Source organism: Lycorma delicatula, chromosome 5 (genome assembly GCF_047948215.1).
Source record: "Lycorma delicatula isolate Av1 chromosome 5, ASM4794821v1, whole genome shotgun sequence".
In the NCBI taxonomy this organism is placed as follows: domain Eukaryota; kingdom Metazoa; phylum Arthropoda; class Insecta; order Hemiptera; family Fulgoridae; genus Lycorma; species Lycorma delicatula.
This window is the reverse complement of record NC_134459.1, coordinates 45,922,200-45,936,991: the sequence shown is the minus strand read 5'-3', so window position 1 is coordinate 45,936,991 and position 14,792 is coordinate 45,922,200. Positions and strand designations below refer to the sequence as shown.

At 28.7% G+C, this 14,792-nt stretch overlaps 1 protein-coding gene and 1 long non-coding RNA gene across 7 annotated transcripts in view; one reads left to right on the top strand and one right to left on the bottom strand.

Annotated features, from left to right (window-relative positions):
* Positions 1–14,792, top strand: part of Hex-A (Hexokinase A) — a 315,316-nt gene that overhangs the window by 151,723 nt on the left and 148,801 nt on the right. Inside the window, exon 1 of one of the 6 annotated variants that reach the window (XM_075366031.1) lies at positions 10,829–10,882. The exons of the other annotated variants lie outside the window; for them this stretch is intronic. Within the exon in view, the coding sequence (XP_075222146.1) occupies positions 10,844–10,882 (39 nt within the window). The 5' untranslated portion in view covers positions 10,829–10,843. Of the gene's footprint in view, positions 1–10,828; positions 10,883–14,792 lie in introns of those variants that run through there. 6 annotated transcript variants of the gene reach the window in all.
* On the bottom strand, positions 1,429–12,798 carry LOC142324907 (uncharacterized). Its single transcript, XR_012756434.1, has 3 exons — positions 12,624–12,798; positions 11,144–11,300; positions 1,429–1,688 (listed from the first exon to the last, which is right to left on the bottom strand). It is a non-coding gene; the product is annotated as an uncharacterized LOC142324907 (long non-coding RNA).

Here is a 14,792-nt window from a genome sequence, read left to right as displayed (position 1 = left end):
CTCTTTATATATAGGCTTATGTATAAAGTTGTGGCTCGAAAATCTCCGTAACTACTAAATCAGTTTCATTGAAATTTAGATATGCTGTAGTAGTATATCTGAAGTTGGGTACGTGAAAATGTGATTACGATTGGTTGAGTCGTTCTTTAGTTACGCTCAATTTAAGGTTGAAAACAGAAAACAGAGCCACAGTTTGAAGTTAAGTTGACTTTGTATTGTATTTTTCGAACGAGCTTATGCATTGAGTGACATTGGTGGTTTAAACTTTATTCTTGTGTAGCTACTCGTTATATTTAATTATTTTACCAATCTGCGATTATAATAATTTAATTTTTTTATCAACAGAAAATATGTTTTAATATTAAAAATAAAAAAAGTTAAACCTGTTTCAGTTTTCTCATTTAATTTTTGTTTTATAAATTTCTTGTGCAAAAAGTTTTATAGAATATTTTTACAAAAAATATATAAAATTAAATAACGAGAAGTCGGTTTTCTTGAGCAGAACTGCGTATTTTGTTTACCTTTAATGATTAATTATTAAATATAAAAAATGAATTCTTTACACTGATAGTAGATTACAATTAAATAAATTTGACAGTACAACTTAATTTTTACGTAAATATTATTACCATCCAATGTTATTTTATAATATTCAATAATTTTTAATATTACTCTATAGGCAATCTAATAGCATTTCACGTTCTGCACTTAAGGTCAGTTTGTACACGTACAACTGGATGTTGATCGTGCAGAGACTGTATCATACGGATAGCAAAGGTCAGACGGTTACACATCATTTAATTTATATCGATGTACCGTTTCTAATCAACACATGTATTATCCTTGCGAATAAATTATGATCCGACTGTAAGTGAATTTTCGTTAGATTTATTACTTAAAATCCATAGCCCGATTCCTCTCTCTGATAGTAACGTACAAAGTGTCAATGATCTTAATGTTGTCGTCTTTATGTAAAGGTGTTTTAGAGGTGAAACACTGACCCTTTCGTTTGGAAGGTCAATACTTCCTGACCATATTATTTAAATTTTACATTACAGGCTCTTCAGTTCTATTTTCCAGCAACAATTTCGTTTGTTGTTGTAATTAATAGCAGATATTCCTTTAATGAATCGTGGATTTAGCTTGTCATAACTATATGGATAAGCCGGCCTCCGTGGCGCGAGTGGTAGCGTGTCTGCCTTTCATCCGGAGGTCCCGGGTTCGAATCCCGGTCAGGCATGGCATTTTCACACACGCTACAAATCATTCATCTCATCCTCTGAAGAATACCTAACGGTGGATCCGGAGATTAAAAAAAACTATATGGATAAAGTGATTTGTCTAATAAATCTGAAAATTGAATATTTTCTTTTAATTTGGTGTAAGTCATTTAAAAAAATGCTTTACATTACGATCTTCCGTGTAAAACTTGTTTGAAATATTTATGATAAGTAAACCATCAATCGACTCTGATGAAATGAATTTTATTCATATTTTTAAAGGGGTGTGAAATACCCCCTTTATTGTTATAAATTATTTTACCTTAAATTTCTAAAATATACACATTGTGCCAAAACGCTTCATAAAAACACAATATTCGTTACGACTATGATAAAAATAAAATTGTTTAGATTTTTAATTGGTGATTTTATTTTGTCAACAGTAAGGTTCTGGGCTCGATTCGTCATCTCTGGAAAAAAAACAGTGACTGTATTTGAGCATAAACAAAATACTGAAATTTAATATAAGATATATTATTAAAATAAATTCAAATTAAAAAAAAATTGATTTGGTATTAACTGATTATTTATAAAATTTTAAGTAAAATATTTGAGATTAATATTTCCTTTTATCGTCTACGATAAACGTTAATATTTTTAATATTAAATTCTTACATTAATTATGCAATAAATTCTTTCTTTGTTTCAGAATTATGTAACTTGAGTCGATATAGTTTATCTTAATTTGAAACAATTAACTGAATTTTTATTCTTCTAGATATACGATTTATTTAATAATTTTGGTCATAAAATCTCTGTTAAAATGAACTACTTATAGACTTGTAACGAATATGGGTTTTATATAATAAGGTTGTCCTCAGATCAAATTGCTGTCTCGTATTTTATCTATAGAAAACACAAAATAGCTTGTAGAGTTCAAAAAGTTTTTTTTTTTAATTTCCGCCACTTTACTCTCTCTTTAGCTGATCTCTTCAGCATCTATTCCTCTCTCTTTGATTGTTTAACTTCTTTGATACAGCGTATAAAGAGATGCAAATATATCTAAAAAAAGTTTCTTTCTGTATTCAGGTTTATTATGTAAGATTGACTTAAAAAGAAGTGCGTTTAGATTATCTAAGATTTAACAATGTTAATTCACCCATAGCAATAGTCTATTACCAGTTTGAACACGTTATTGATTTTTAGTCGTATTAAGGATAGTGAACAGTAAAGAGCCACTATTGCGTTAGGGGCCTATGTTATTCTACACAGAAACAAAAATACTGGATACAGCCTTCACTATAAGCCTGGAAAAGATACAAAGCAAGTGATTGGTGTAATAATGACTTAAAAGAAAATTATATTGATTCGTTCATCATGAAACTTTTCTACGATAATAGTTTGAAAAATTTTTAAGACTTAAAATTCCTGATTTTGACAGCTTATTACTGTGAACCAAGCCTAAAATAATGAAACACCTTATGAAAATTAAGGATACTATATCTTTTAGGAGATTTTTTTTGCTCAATTCCATTTCACTTAGAACAAATTCCGTCCAAATTGAACAATGTAACATTTAAAAAATAATAACGCCCAAAATATTCCTTCAAAAACAACCATATAAGAAGACCTTTAAAGAACGATTAAATGTAACGGAATGAACATTTACATTGATGTTATTAGGAATGTTAGGAGGCATTTACGAATACTGGTATTACTATTGTTTGTAACATCGTTTGTTATTAACCGGTAACTTATGGATAGCAAGATTTCAGTTATAAACATGGTAATCGGCTAATACATGAGTTACTTTCATTTTTGTAACAATCCTATGTAATACTGCTTATAGCAGTATTTTTACATAATGTAAAAGCAACTTTAATAAAATTATAACGCTCGATATATTTAATTCAGTTCTAATTACCGAATTAGAACACCAATTTCCAAATTGTATGTTTTGCGGTCAAGAGGACACGTCCTGTCATAAATTTTTTGAATGTGCACGTTGGGAGAATAGGTCACCAGCCTTAACGGTTAGAGAAAGAGGCAAGTTGAAAATAAGGAAAAGATCCGGAGCCGGTGAGCTGACCTGCCTTGCCGGACGTACTGCCGGTAGGCGGGGAGGCTCATTAGTCACAAGGACATTCCCCTGGGCTGAGTAATACTTGATTGTTGACTCAGCCCAGAGAGCAAGAGAAAAACAAACACAAAAAAAACAGTTCTAATTACCGATGTATAGGTTTTCCTTATAGGATGAAAATATTCTTGATAATGTAACGGATTTCAAGAGTAAATTCTTCAAGTATTGTTTATTAATATAAATTTGAGGCAGAATCATTTATTTATGTTACCCTCATAAGTAGGGAATTTTTTTTAGTATCGGACTTCATTCTGGGAATTGTAAAATAAAATTTAGAAATGGGGGTTATTATGCAGTGTAATACCAAAAAAATGAATTGTGTAATACCAAAAATGAATTGTTAGGTGTAATACCAAAAATGAATTGTTATTAGTGAGCGTTTAATATTAATTCTTGTTGAAAAAGCAAGGTTTTTTGGGTTTTTTTTGTCTTCAGTCATTTGACTGGTTTGATGTAGCTCTCCAAGATTCCCTATCTAGTGCTAGTCGTTTCATTTCAGTATACCCTCTACATCCTACATCCCTAACAATTTTGTTTTACAGTTTTTTGGGTACGAGATATTTATATAGTTCCTGTAAAAAAAAATATAAGTTTTAATCTCTTGGCATCATAGCACTAGAGCTATGCTACAAAAAGGAATGTGTATTAATCAGTCAAAAAAATTGGGTATGGTTTTTTTGCATTTCTCGACCCTTCCATAACCGAGGAAACCCCAGAAAAAAGTGGGGGAAATATTCCTACGTACGTATGTACGTGTTGTGTTTGAATTTTAATGGCTTTTGATTGGATTAACCGATTTTGAGGAAATTTGGTACAGAAAGTTGTGTCAGCAATTTGTCGGTAAATGTTTGAAGTCAATATCTCCAGGGGGTGGGATAGATAGTTTCTTTGGGTTAATTCTCTAATGATTTTGTGAACATAACTTCAATTTTTATTAAGTTCAGTACATGCATACATGCTTAACTTACTATTTAAAAAAAATTTGTCTCAAAATTCTCCCTTCCCCAAAAATCGATCGAAATGCCATATTTTTATTCGTTGCATATTTTTAATTATTTTACCAATCTGCTGTTATATTAATTTAGTTTTCTTATCACAGAAAATATATTTTAATATTAGATAATAAAAAAGTTAAACCTGTTTCAGTTTTCTCATTTAATTTATGTTTTGTATATTTCTTGCGCAAAAAACTATATAGAATATTTTTACAAAAAATATATAAAATGAAATAACGAAAAGTCTTCTTGCGCAGAACTGCGTAAATTATTTACCATTAATGATAAATTATTACTTATCAAAAATGAATTTTTTACATTGATAGTAAATTATAATTAAATAAATTTGATGGGAAAAAATACCACTAAATTATTACGTAAATATTTATTACCATCCAATATTATTTTATTTTTTTCTTCCAAGTTCACTATATTTTTAACTGATTTTTTTTGTCCTTCTGGACATAGTAGTAGTACAATCTACAAAAAAAAATGTTGAAAGCAATATTGGGAATAGGGGACCCGATCAATGTTTAAAAATATTGATTTTTGGAATTTTTTTTAAATTTTTTATTTATTTAAACTTATAATAATAATATAATATTACAATAAAATTTCATCACAACTTACACCCACCCACAAAAATGAAATCTTAGGGAACTTTTTATTGGTTGTACTTTTTTAGTGGGATTTTTTTTTTAGTTTTTTGCATTTAACATAGTAGATGTAGCAAATAATTGAATTTTCTTGGGAAGTGATTCTGGGGGTGGGGGAGCAGAAAAAAAATCGATGTTTTAAATCTTTTTAAAATTTGTTTTTCTTTTATCATTTTTCCGTTCTATAAAAATAAATAATCAAGCCCAGAAAAGTATAGCTACTTTTTGAGCTTTTTTTTTTATGAAATATTTTCAGAACCTAAAAATGAATATTGTTTAGCATTTACTGTTAGTTCCCATTTTAAAGCATTAATAGTAGAGACACTCGTCGGCCAAATATTAAACGATTTATTTTAGAAATTGTAGGCTTTCTTATTTAGAAATAACCACGTATATTTCTTGCCAAATTATATATAATTTAAAAAAAATATTAATTAGGTTATTTAAGAAATATTATGTGGAAGTGTTTATAAATTTAGTTAATGCAATCGATACAAATTCAAATTATGTGAATACGTTTTTGAAATAAATTAGCTATAATTTATAATTTTATATTATTGAATTGTACCGGAGTATAAATTTGGTATTTTTTATGCAGTATAAAATGTATTGTATGTATTTTATACTGCAATATAAAATGTGTTTCTACGCAATATAAAATATGTGGGCGTATATATCGTCTACACGTATAAAATGTTAGGTGTATAAACTACTTTTATTTGATAAGATTATATGTCTTTTTTGTTTCAGCTATTATAGCCTATTGTTCTTGTACGTACTCAAATGTACTGATAATGATTTACCTTGATATTTAAGTATTTTTAATCTTTTAATTTGATATTTCATTAACAAAATTGCAATTTTGTTTTTTTTTCTTACTAACTTATAATATATTCTTCATTTCCCAGTAAAATTATGGTTGGTAGTTTATAGTATGAATCTTGGAGATATTTAATTTTTTTTACTGTCTACTCGTGCCCAGTCATATTTAAAATATTAAAAAGTTATTTATTTCTTTTGTAAAAACACAACGTTTTTCTAAAAAAAAACAACTCTCGATTCTTTAATTATTTTATTAAACTTAGCGTCTTTCTGGAAAAATTTAAATGTAATTTCTGTCATAAATTATTTCCACTCAAACACGTATATTTCGATGAAAATTTTAATTTTTTTTTAAATTCCAATGAAGCCTTCACGTATTCTTTTTTAATATATTATTAAAAAAAATTTATTTAGTTGAAATTAAAAACACATAAAATTTATGAGACCTCACTGTTTAGGAAATACTGAAATACAACTTTGAAACTAGCTATAAAAAATGTTAAATGGGCTTATAAAATATTAAAAGCTATTAAAAAAAATAATTTGACATTTTATAATGCATTAATTTAAAAAAAAAAATCCCTTTCGGCACGACGGAAGGCGGTGGTAGATTTCACCGGTGCTAAGTAGGGGATAAAAAAGATTTCCACCTTAAAGTTAAGAAAAACTTCAAATTTACTCAATACGACAATGGTTGCATGTGAAAAAATATTTCACATGTTAAGCATATAAGCCCTTATTCCACTTACAATTCCAGCAATATTTTGGTCATCCCTTGCCGTAAGAGTTGATCTTATCAAAAATTGTTTGAACAAAATTTTTAGGAATGTTTAGAGGACTAACGACCACTTTAAACCGATTGGATACTGTGCCTAATAGGTGAGGTATTACTTTTTTGTCTTCGAAACACCAGTTTTTTCCATCCCTTGGGCCAATGTTTGGTGATATCAAAAGACTTTACTTAGATAAGTTTTAGGCCCTTATCCAAAGAATAGTAGGAATTTTAAACGAATTCTATATTTTACTTAATAAGAAAGTTATAGCAATATTTTGTTTTTTCGAAAAAGAATGCATTGTTATCCATTTCCACCCCCATGGTAGAATTATTCCCATTAACGAACGCGATCGAGATTTTGGGTCGTTATATTTTATGTATTAATTGGAAAGTGATTGGCGCAAAATTGCGGCAGTTATCGTGTAATATTTATATAAATGTATGTATGCATACATATATATATATATGCATACATATATATATATATATATATATATATATATATATATATACATATACATATATATATAACATTTTGAACTGACGGTGGTTATGGGTCTGGGGGATTGAAAGGCGAAGATATATCAAAATTTTCTGGTAGTCGAATCATGGTACCCATTACAATAGGTACTTTTCTTATGAAATCTACCTAAAATTATGATCGTTTGTTTATTTATCCTAACAAAACGAATATTTCTTAACTTTTATAAATAAAAAAATTTCTTACTGAAATATTTTTTACTTGCACAGTAAAATTGGTAGAACAGTGAATTGTTCTACCAATAAATATGCATGTTAGATGAGCAAAGATTACCAACTACGTATTTAAAAGGCCAAACTTTTAGAATTTTTGTGTTTCAACAAAAGTAAAATAAGTCTGAAAAGTAATCAAAAGAATGCTGGTTTATTTTTTCAAGAAAAAGTTTGAGTAATGAAATGAAAATCTGTAGTTTACCAAAAGAATGAGTGAGATTAATGACCTTCTTTGATTTTTTATTGTTATTATGAAGCGAATTATTAAGCATGAAACACATCGGAAAAGATATAATGCTGACATTATAACTATTATTTATAGTTATTGTCATTTATTTATAAAAATGTGTTTATCAAAATATTTGTGAGCCTGTTTAACTTGGAAATTAAATTAAAAATTACATTAATTTGTCATAAATCAGCTGGTTTCGAAATCGAAGATCTCGGGTTCATATCCCAATAAAGGTAATTACTTTTATTTGGATTTGAATACTAGGTCGTGGATACCGGTATTCTTTGGTGGTTTGATTTCAGTTAACCACACGTCTCAGGAATGGTTGGCCTTAGTTTGTTCAAGACTACCTATTTACGGGTACAATTACATTACACTGATAATTCGTTAACGACTTTAGTTGTTGATGCGACTATAAATTAAAGTATTAAAAAGAATTACAGGATTATAAATAGAGAATTTAAAATAATAGAAATTATTATAGAATTTCAGAATTCTTATTTTCTTTTATAAACACTTTGTTAAGTTATATGTATTATAATTGTAGACTGATGTATAGAAATAAAGTTATTTTAATGTGAGAATTAATGTACCGAGTGTTAACAAAGTAAGGAGGTCCTTAAATAACTTTTTGACAGCTACATATAGAAAAATTTAAATTAGCAAAAGCGTCGAAACGATCTATTTTTCGGCAGGAGATAACTATATCCCAAGCACCCAGTTGTTTGAGGAACTCAAAAATGTTAAATGGAAAATATAAGATGTGACAAATCATTTTAATATGATTTGGCATTAAACAACAAATATTTTTATGTAAAAAACTTTAGGTTACAACTATCCTAGCCAAAATGGCGACCATTTAATATTTTTCATAGCTAGTTTCAAAAATATATCCGGAGTGTAAGGTCATTGATGATATGCGCTATGTCTTATATGCCTGCCCAGGTACGAGCCTGAACATACCAAAGTAGCTATAGAGCTTGCGACGATCAACTCTGGTTTTGATCTGCAAGTTAATTGAAAAACCAAAGGGAATGGAACATCGTTACTGACTTCCTTAGATTCTTAGCCCTATGAAGGGGACATTAGGGAGCCTGATACTGTTATAAAATTATATTTTGTAATGACACAGAAAATAGCACACATCAGATAAATTCTTGATTTTGCATAATTTTAAATTTACCAAAAACAAAATTTTTGATAAAATACTAATATGAAATAAAATTATTTGTATCATATTTTTTCATATCATATGCCGCTGATAAACCTCGTGCCTATTCAATCGTCATTCGAAGAATTAATGGAACTAAACTAATCGAAATATATTCCATGAACTTTGTTTTTTTATGACAACGAATACTTCAATACTTTTTAAACTGTATAAAATGATATTATTTAATTTAATTTGTTATTTATTCAAACTTTTATTTATGGTATTTAACGTCGTCTATCGATCGTTTGACTCAGTTCAAATTTGTTTGAAAGCGTAAAAATATTATTTTTTTATTCACGCCAAAGAACTTCTAATTCGCACGTAAATCTTCTTTACGTGCGTACAAAAAAGCTCGTGTGTACCTACACACGAGCTTTTTTTGCATGTCAGGTTTTTGGAGATCTCAACACTCATGGCCCTCCCTCTAACCAAAGAACGCATAGAAAAATTCTGGCAGGATGTATGTACATAAGCATGTATGTATATTGGTGTACTTTTCCTTGATATCTCCGGATAGGATGGGCTGATTTATTTGAAATTTTGTAGTATGATTTTTACATATGGGTCATTAATTCCATTTAATTTTGGTCATAATCGGTCAAGGAGGTTGGAATATATGGACTTTTTGGGTATTGTATCTCAAAATTTGACTCAAAGGGTTGATTCTAATTAACCTACTTGATTATCACGTAATTTGCTCCTATTGTAGTATTAACGAATGCCCCTTAATAGTTTTTGGTAATGTTTCTTTTTATTTAAATCTCCACTAAGTACGCCAGCATATATTCATACCTATCTATGTTGGCATTTTTTTTTGCGTTTATATTTCCGAATTGGATGGACTGATATGCATAAAATTTGGCATGATGATTTCTTCATATTAGGACATTGATGAAACTTATTCACAACTTTCTTCACTATAGGTCTAGTGAGTGGTCTTAAACGTCTATAGGTCATGAACGTTTCAGCGTTCAAGTCCTACTAAAGGCAGTTACTTTTATACGGGTTTGAATACTAGTTTGTGGTTACCGGTGTTCTTTGGTGGTTGGGTTTCAATTAACCACAAATCTCAGGAATGGTCGAACTGAGACTGTACAAGACTACACATCACATTCATACATATCATCCTCATTCATCCTCTGAAGTAATACCCGAACGGTAATTCCTGGAGGGTAAACAGGAAAAAGAAAGAAAGATCTAGTGACTGGGGAGGGTAGAATAATTTTTTTTACTGATTTTAATACCTCTTCGGATGGTGATAAACTGTTGGTTGAAATTTTATTTTTTTCACTATCAAAAGGGTAGCCACTAATTCACCAAAAATGTTTAAAAAAAACCAGCTCGTCAGTGATTTATTTATTTTCTATTTTTTGACTAGGTGGGTATGATTAAATTTTTGATATTGACAAAATTATTGATACATAATATATTTATCTTCTTTTTTTTTTAAATTGGTAACATAACTCTCATAATAATAGTTTCTGCATTCGTTACAAAACAATTTCATTCGTAACTAATACTTTTCACCTTGCAAAGATCACATTTTTAAATTTACATTTAAAAAAGGTTGACATTTAAAATTTTTGTAAATGTGTCATAAATATTACCTTTTTTAACGCTAATAATCTTTAATCTGTAATCACTAATTACTGGTAATTTGAGGAACTTTAGTTACTTTTTACTATCGATTAAATTTCGTTGAAAGAAGAGAAGTTAAATATTTGTGTGAGTGAACGGAAAATATATTGTATGTATTTTTTCCTGTGGTAAACGTAATAAAAATTATTTAAAGCTATTATTGGAAATAATGCGGTTTTAAGTTTCTTAATTGTGATGCTCTGTTAACAAACAAGGAAAAATTTTATAATTAATTCAGAAATTACAACTCATTTGAAAGAAATTTTCTTGTAGTGGGGAGCCACAGTAAATTCTAGAAAGTTCACAATATTGTAAGATCTCAGTGATTGAATTTAGTTGGTGTTAAGTGCGAAAAGCTTTTTTTAAATTCATCCGTTTAATTTTTTATTGTTCCATAATATGGATTCTCATTATCTTGAAACTGTAAATAACGAAAAGGTAAATATTGTTTATTTTATTATATTTTAATTAACGAGATCCATATTTTTATTTATTAGACGATTCGTGAAATTAAATCAAGAATAATTATTTATCCTTATAAATATTTACTTATTAATCTTTACTTCTGACATCAGTTTTTTGTAAAAGAAAAAAAAAATATGTTTTAGTCATTTTTAAAAAAAAAAAAAAATGACTAAAACAAAATAATTATTTATATCAAAAATTATAAAAAAATTGGGAAAGTATTGCATGATTTACCTGCTACGCCGATTTCCGTACCGTAGTAGTAGCGTCTCGGCATTTCATCCGGATGTCGTGGATTCAAATCCCGGTCAGGCATGGCAGTTTTCATACAGTACAAATTTCACTTTCGGTATTCCACACAAGCTTCAACCTTATCTGCCGATATCATAAGCTGAAAAAAGGTATAATTTTTATAAAATAAATTATAACTTTTTAAAAATTAAAGAAAAAATATCGTTCTCATTTTGGATCCCGAATATAACTTAAGTGTCAAAGCCACTTAATTTTTTAGCTGTTTAAGTGACGAAGCAAAATACAAAAAAAAAAAAAATTAAAAAAGTTACAACAAAAAATTTGAATGTATATTTTTCAAATCGGGAAATAATTAAAAAATATTTTTTTTATATATTCATGTATAGGTTACGCATGCTTAGTAAATTTTCCTCTAATTCTAACACCTTTCAAATAAAGGCAAAAATAAGGGAAACATTTTTCTAAAAAATTTTTGTATTTAAGGTCCGAAGTTTATAATTTTTTTAAAAATTGTACATTTCTTGATAGCTCTATATATGAAGTATAAACCTGAAAAAAAATCTTTGAATAATATTTAAACTGAAGGTAGAAAAAAAACAACAAGAAAACATATTGTCCCGTGTTCGCGGCTCGATCAGGATATTGAGAGATCGACATGTGAAAATGTTTATATAAATATAATTTATTTGTTTAAAAATATAAGCAAAACAAGAGAAATAAATAATAATGACAGTAGTAATAATAATAATAGTAAACGACAATCATAAAACAAATAAAAAAAAGTGTAGATTACTATACTTTTTTTTTATTTGTCACAACCACAATAATAATCAAAATAATAGTAATAATAATAATAATAATAATAATAATAATAATAACAGAGGATAAAAAAATCTCACTATAATATTTAGAATAATGACAATAATGGCAACAGTAAACAATAGTAATATTAAATATCAGTAACGATCAAATAATCATAAATGTCAATAATAATAATAATAATAAACAGAGATTACATACAAAACAAAATTTAAAGTACTCCTGTGAATAAATCCTGCCTAATTTTTGTAAATGTGGCAAAAATATTATCTTTTTTAAGGCTAATAATCTTATAATCATACAGGTATAAGTAGAATGGAAAAGCAGAATCCAGCCCCACTGACAAAAGACAATAGCATGACCGCTAGTCTTTTACACTTTTAACCACTAATCTTGAATTAACAACAATAGATAGATATAGATAAATAGAATATAAATAAATAGATTTGTAAAAAAGTATCTATAAATAGATATAGATATAGACAAGTATAAAATTGTTTTACTGCAAATAAATTTGCTATTCACAAATAAACCCTACAGTTTATGAATGAAATTTAGTACATTATCTCTTTCACTTATAGTCTTACAGTAAATCACTGAATCATTTCTTGTTTTCGTGTACCGGGATTACTTGTGACGTTACCTTAATTTCATAGAACTTGCACTCGAAATTCGCTCCTTCACTGATCTCCTTGCAGAATACACATTTCGCAGACTCTCCTCGCGGAACTGACTTTTAACTGGTTTTCCCCGGAGTATTTATACTTTCTTTTTCCTGTTTAGCCTCCGGTAACTACCGTTTAGATAATACTTCAGAGGATGAATGAGGATGATGTGTATGAGTGTGAATGAAGTGTAGTCTTGTACATTCTCAGTTCGACCATACCTGAGATGTGTGGTTAATTGAAACCCAACCACCAAAGAACACCGGTATCCACGATCTAGTATTCAAATCCATGTAAAAATAGCTGGCTTTACTAGGACTTGAACGCTGGAACTCTCGGCTTCCAAATCAGCTGATTTGGAAAGACGCGTTCACCGCTAGACCAACCCGGTGGGTAGGAGTTTATACTGGCCGGACCGGACCCAACTCGAAGCGTGAGAATGATCGACCGCCCTCAAATTTTCCAATGAAATTCTAAGCCTTGGTCCGATAATTCTTCTAACGGAACGAAATGTGTTTAGTGTGTCAGTAGGCAATATTTCAAAGGACCTTTGTCAAACGGACCTGTTATCTAAAAGGTTTCTTTTAGTCCCTGTCTGGATTCCTCCCATTATTATATTTTCTACTACTTTCTTCTTAATTGGCAGAAATCCGTTACTCAGGTGCGCTATACCGGTCTTGTTACAGTATATTTAATTTTTAAGAAATTGGGGATTGATTTTTTGAAAATATTTGTTTGGATTATTTATATATGCATTGTACATAACAAATTTGCTTTAATAAAGTTTTCTCCAATGGCTCTGAAGAAATTCGAAATTTTTTTTCGCGTTAAACAATTAACAAATTTTGAAAAAAATTAATATGATCATTGCCTCATATAGTATAGAAATATTTGAGCCTAATTTGAAGCAAATCAGTTCGATCAACCTAAAATATAAGGCCAAAAGCAGTGGGACACACATACGTACGTACGCTCATACATAAGTTTTTTTTTGTCTACATGAATTAATTGAATCCTAAAACAAAAATTTGCAGAAAATACGATATCTCATTTTTGACATGATCACCATACGTTCCCGTTTAATATGGTTATTCGAGCTATATTCGCTAGGAAAATAAAAAAAGATATTAATTAAATACAAAAGGATGTTCACTTCAATTGAATGGTATTTGGAAATTAGAAAACTGTGATTATATCTTTTGCCTCAATGCTGGATGGCCTTCAATGAGTTGAAATTTCATATGAAATAGATTTACTGTCGCTTAATTTTTATGTAAAAAAGTCAACAATTGTTGTAATAGATAAGGGCTGTACTCGGTGTTTATTATTGAGAATGACGCAATTTTGAGTTTTAAGTAATATTCGTTTTAATTTAATTATCTTACATTTTACAGTAAATATATATATATTTTATTTTAGATAAACTCTTCACTTAAAATGAATCCTTTTAAATAATAGCAGATAACGTAAATTACTTCAAAATGTATCTTTCGTTTTAAAAACAACGTATTTTTCATTGTATAATGGTGTTTTTTTGTTTTTTTATACACATTTTCTTAGTTATCAGAAACAAGATATCCAGTTTCTAGAATTACAAAAAAACAGAAAAAATTACGTAATAGAAAAAAGCCGGCAAATAGTTACATAAATTTCTCGATGAAGGCGAAAATTTTTGAGATCTCCCCGTCTTGATAAATTGTATCCAAAATGAAATATCTCGGTGACGCCGCATATTCAGAAGTCATCATACAAAATCAATAAAAAACTGTTAATCGTTTAAAGACGTCAAGCAAAACGATAACTATCGAAAAAAAAATAATTATTTTTTCTCTTCAACCTTGAATGAAATTCACCAAATACATAACCAAAATTATATAGCAATGTAAAGGAATCATCTATTTATTTAGTACAGGAATGTAACTTTAATACCAGAAACTACAAAAAATATTTCTACCCCGCTCTTTGGGGGGGGGGGGGGGGTTGAATTAGACCAAATATCAACAAAATTTATCTCGCTTACTTAAGCGGCATTTAATCACGTTAAAACATTTATTTATGCATTGAGTAAAATTTAGAGATATTGGAATCAAAAGGTTCATATTTCTTTTCCTCTTTGGTAAATTGTGGCCAATATTAAATGACTCGTA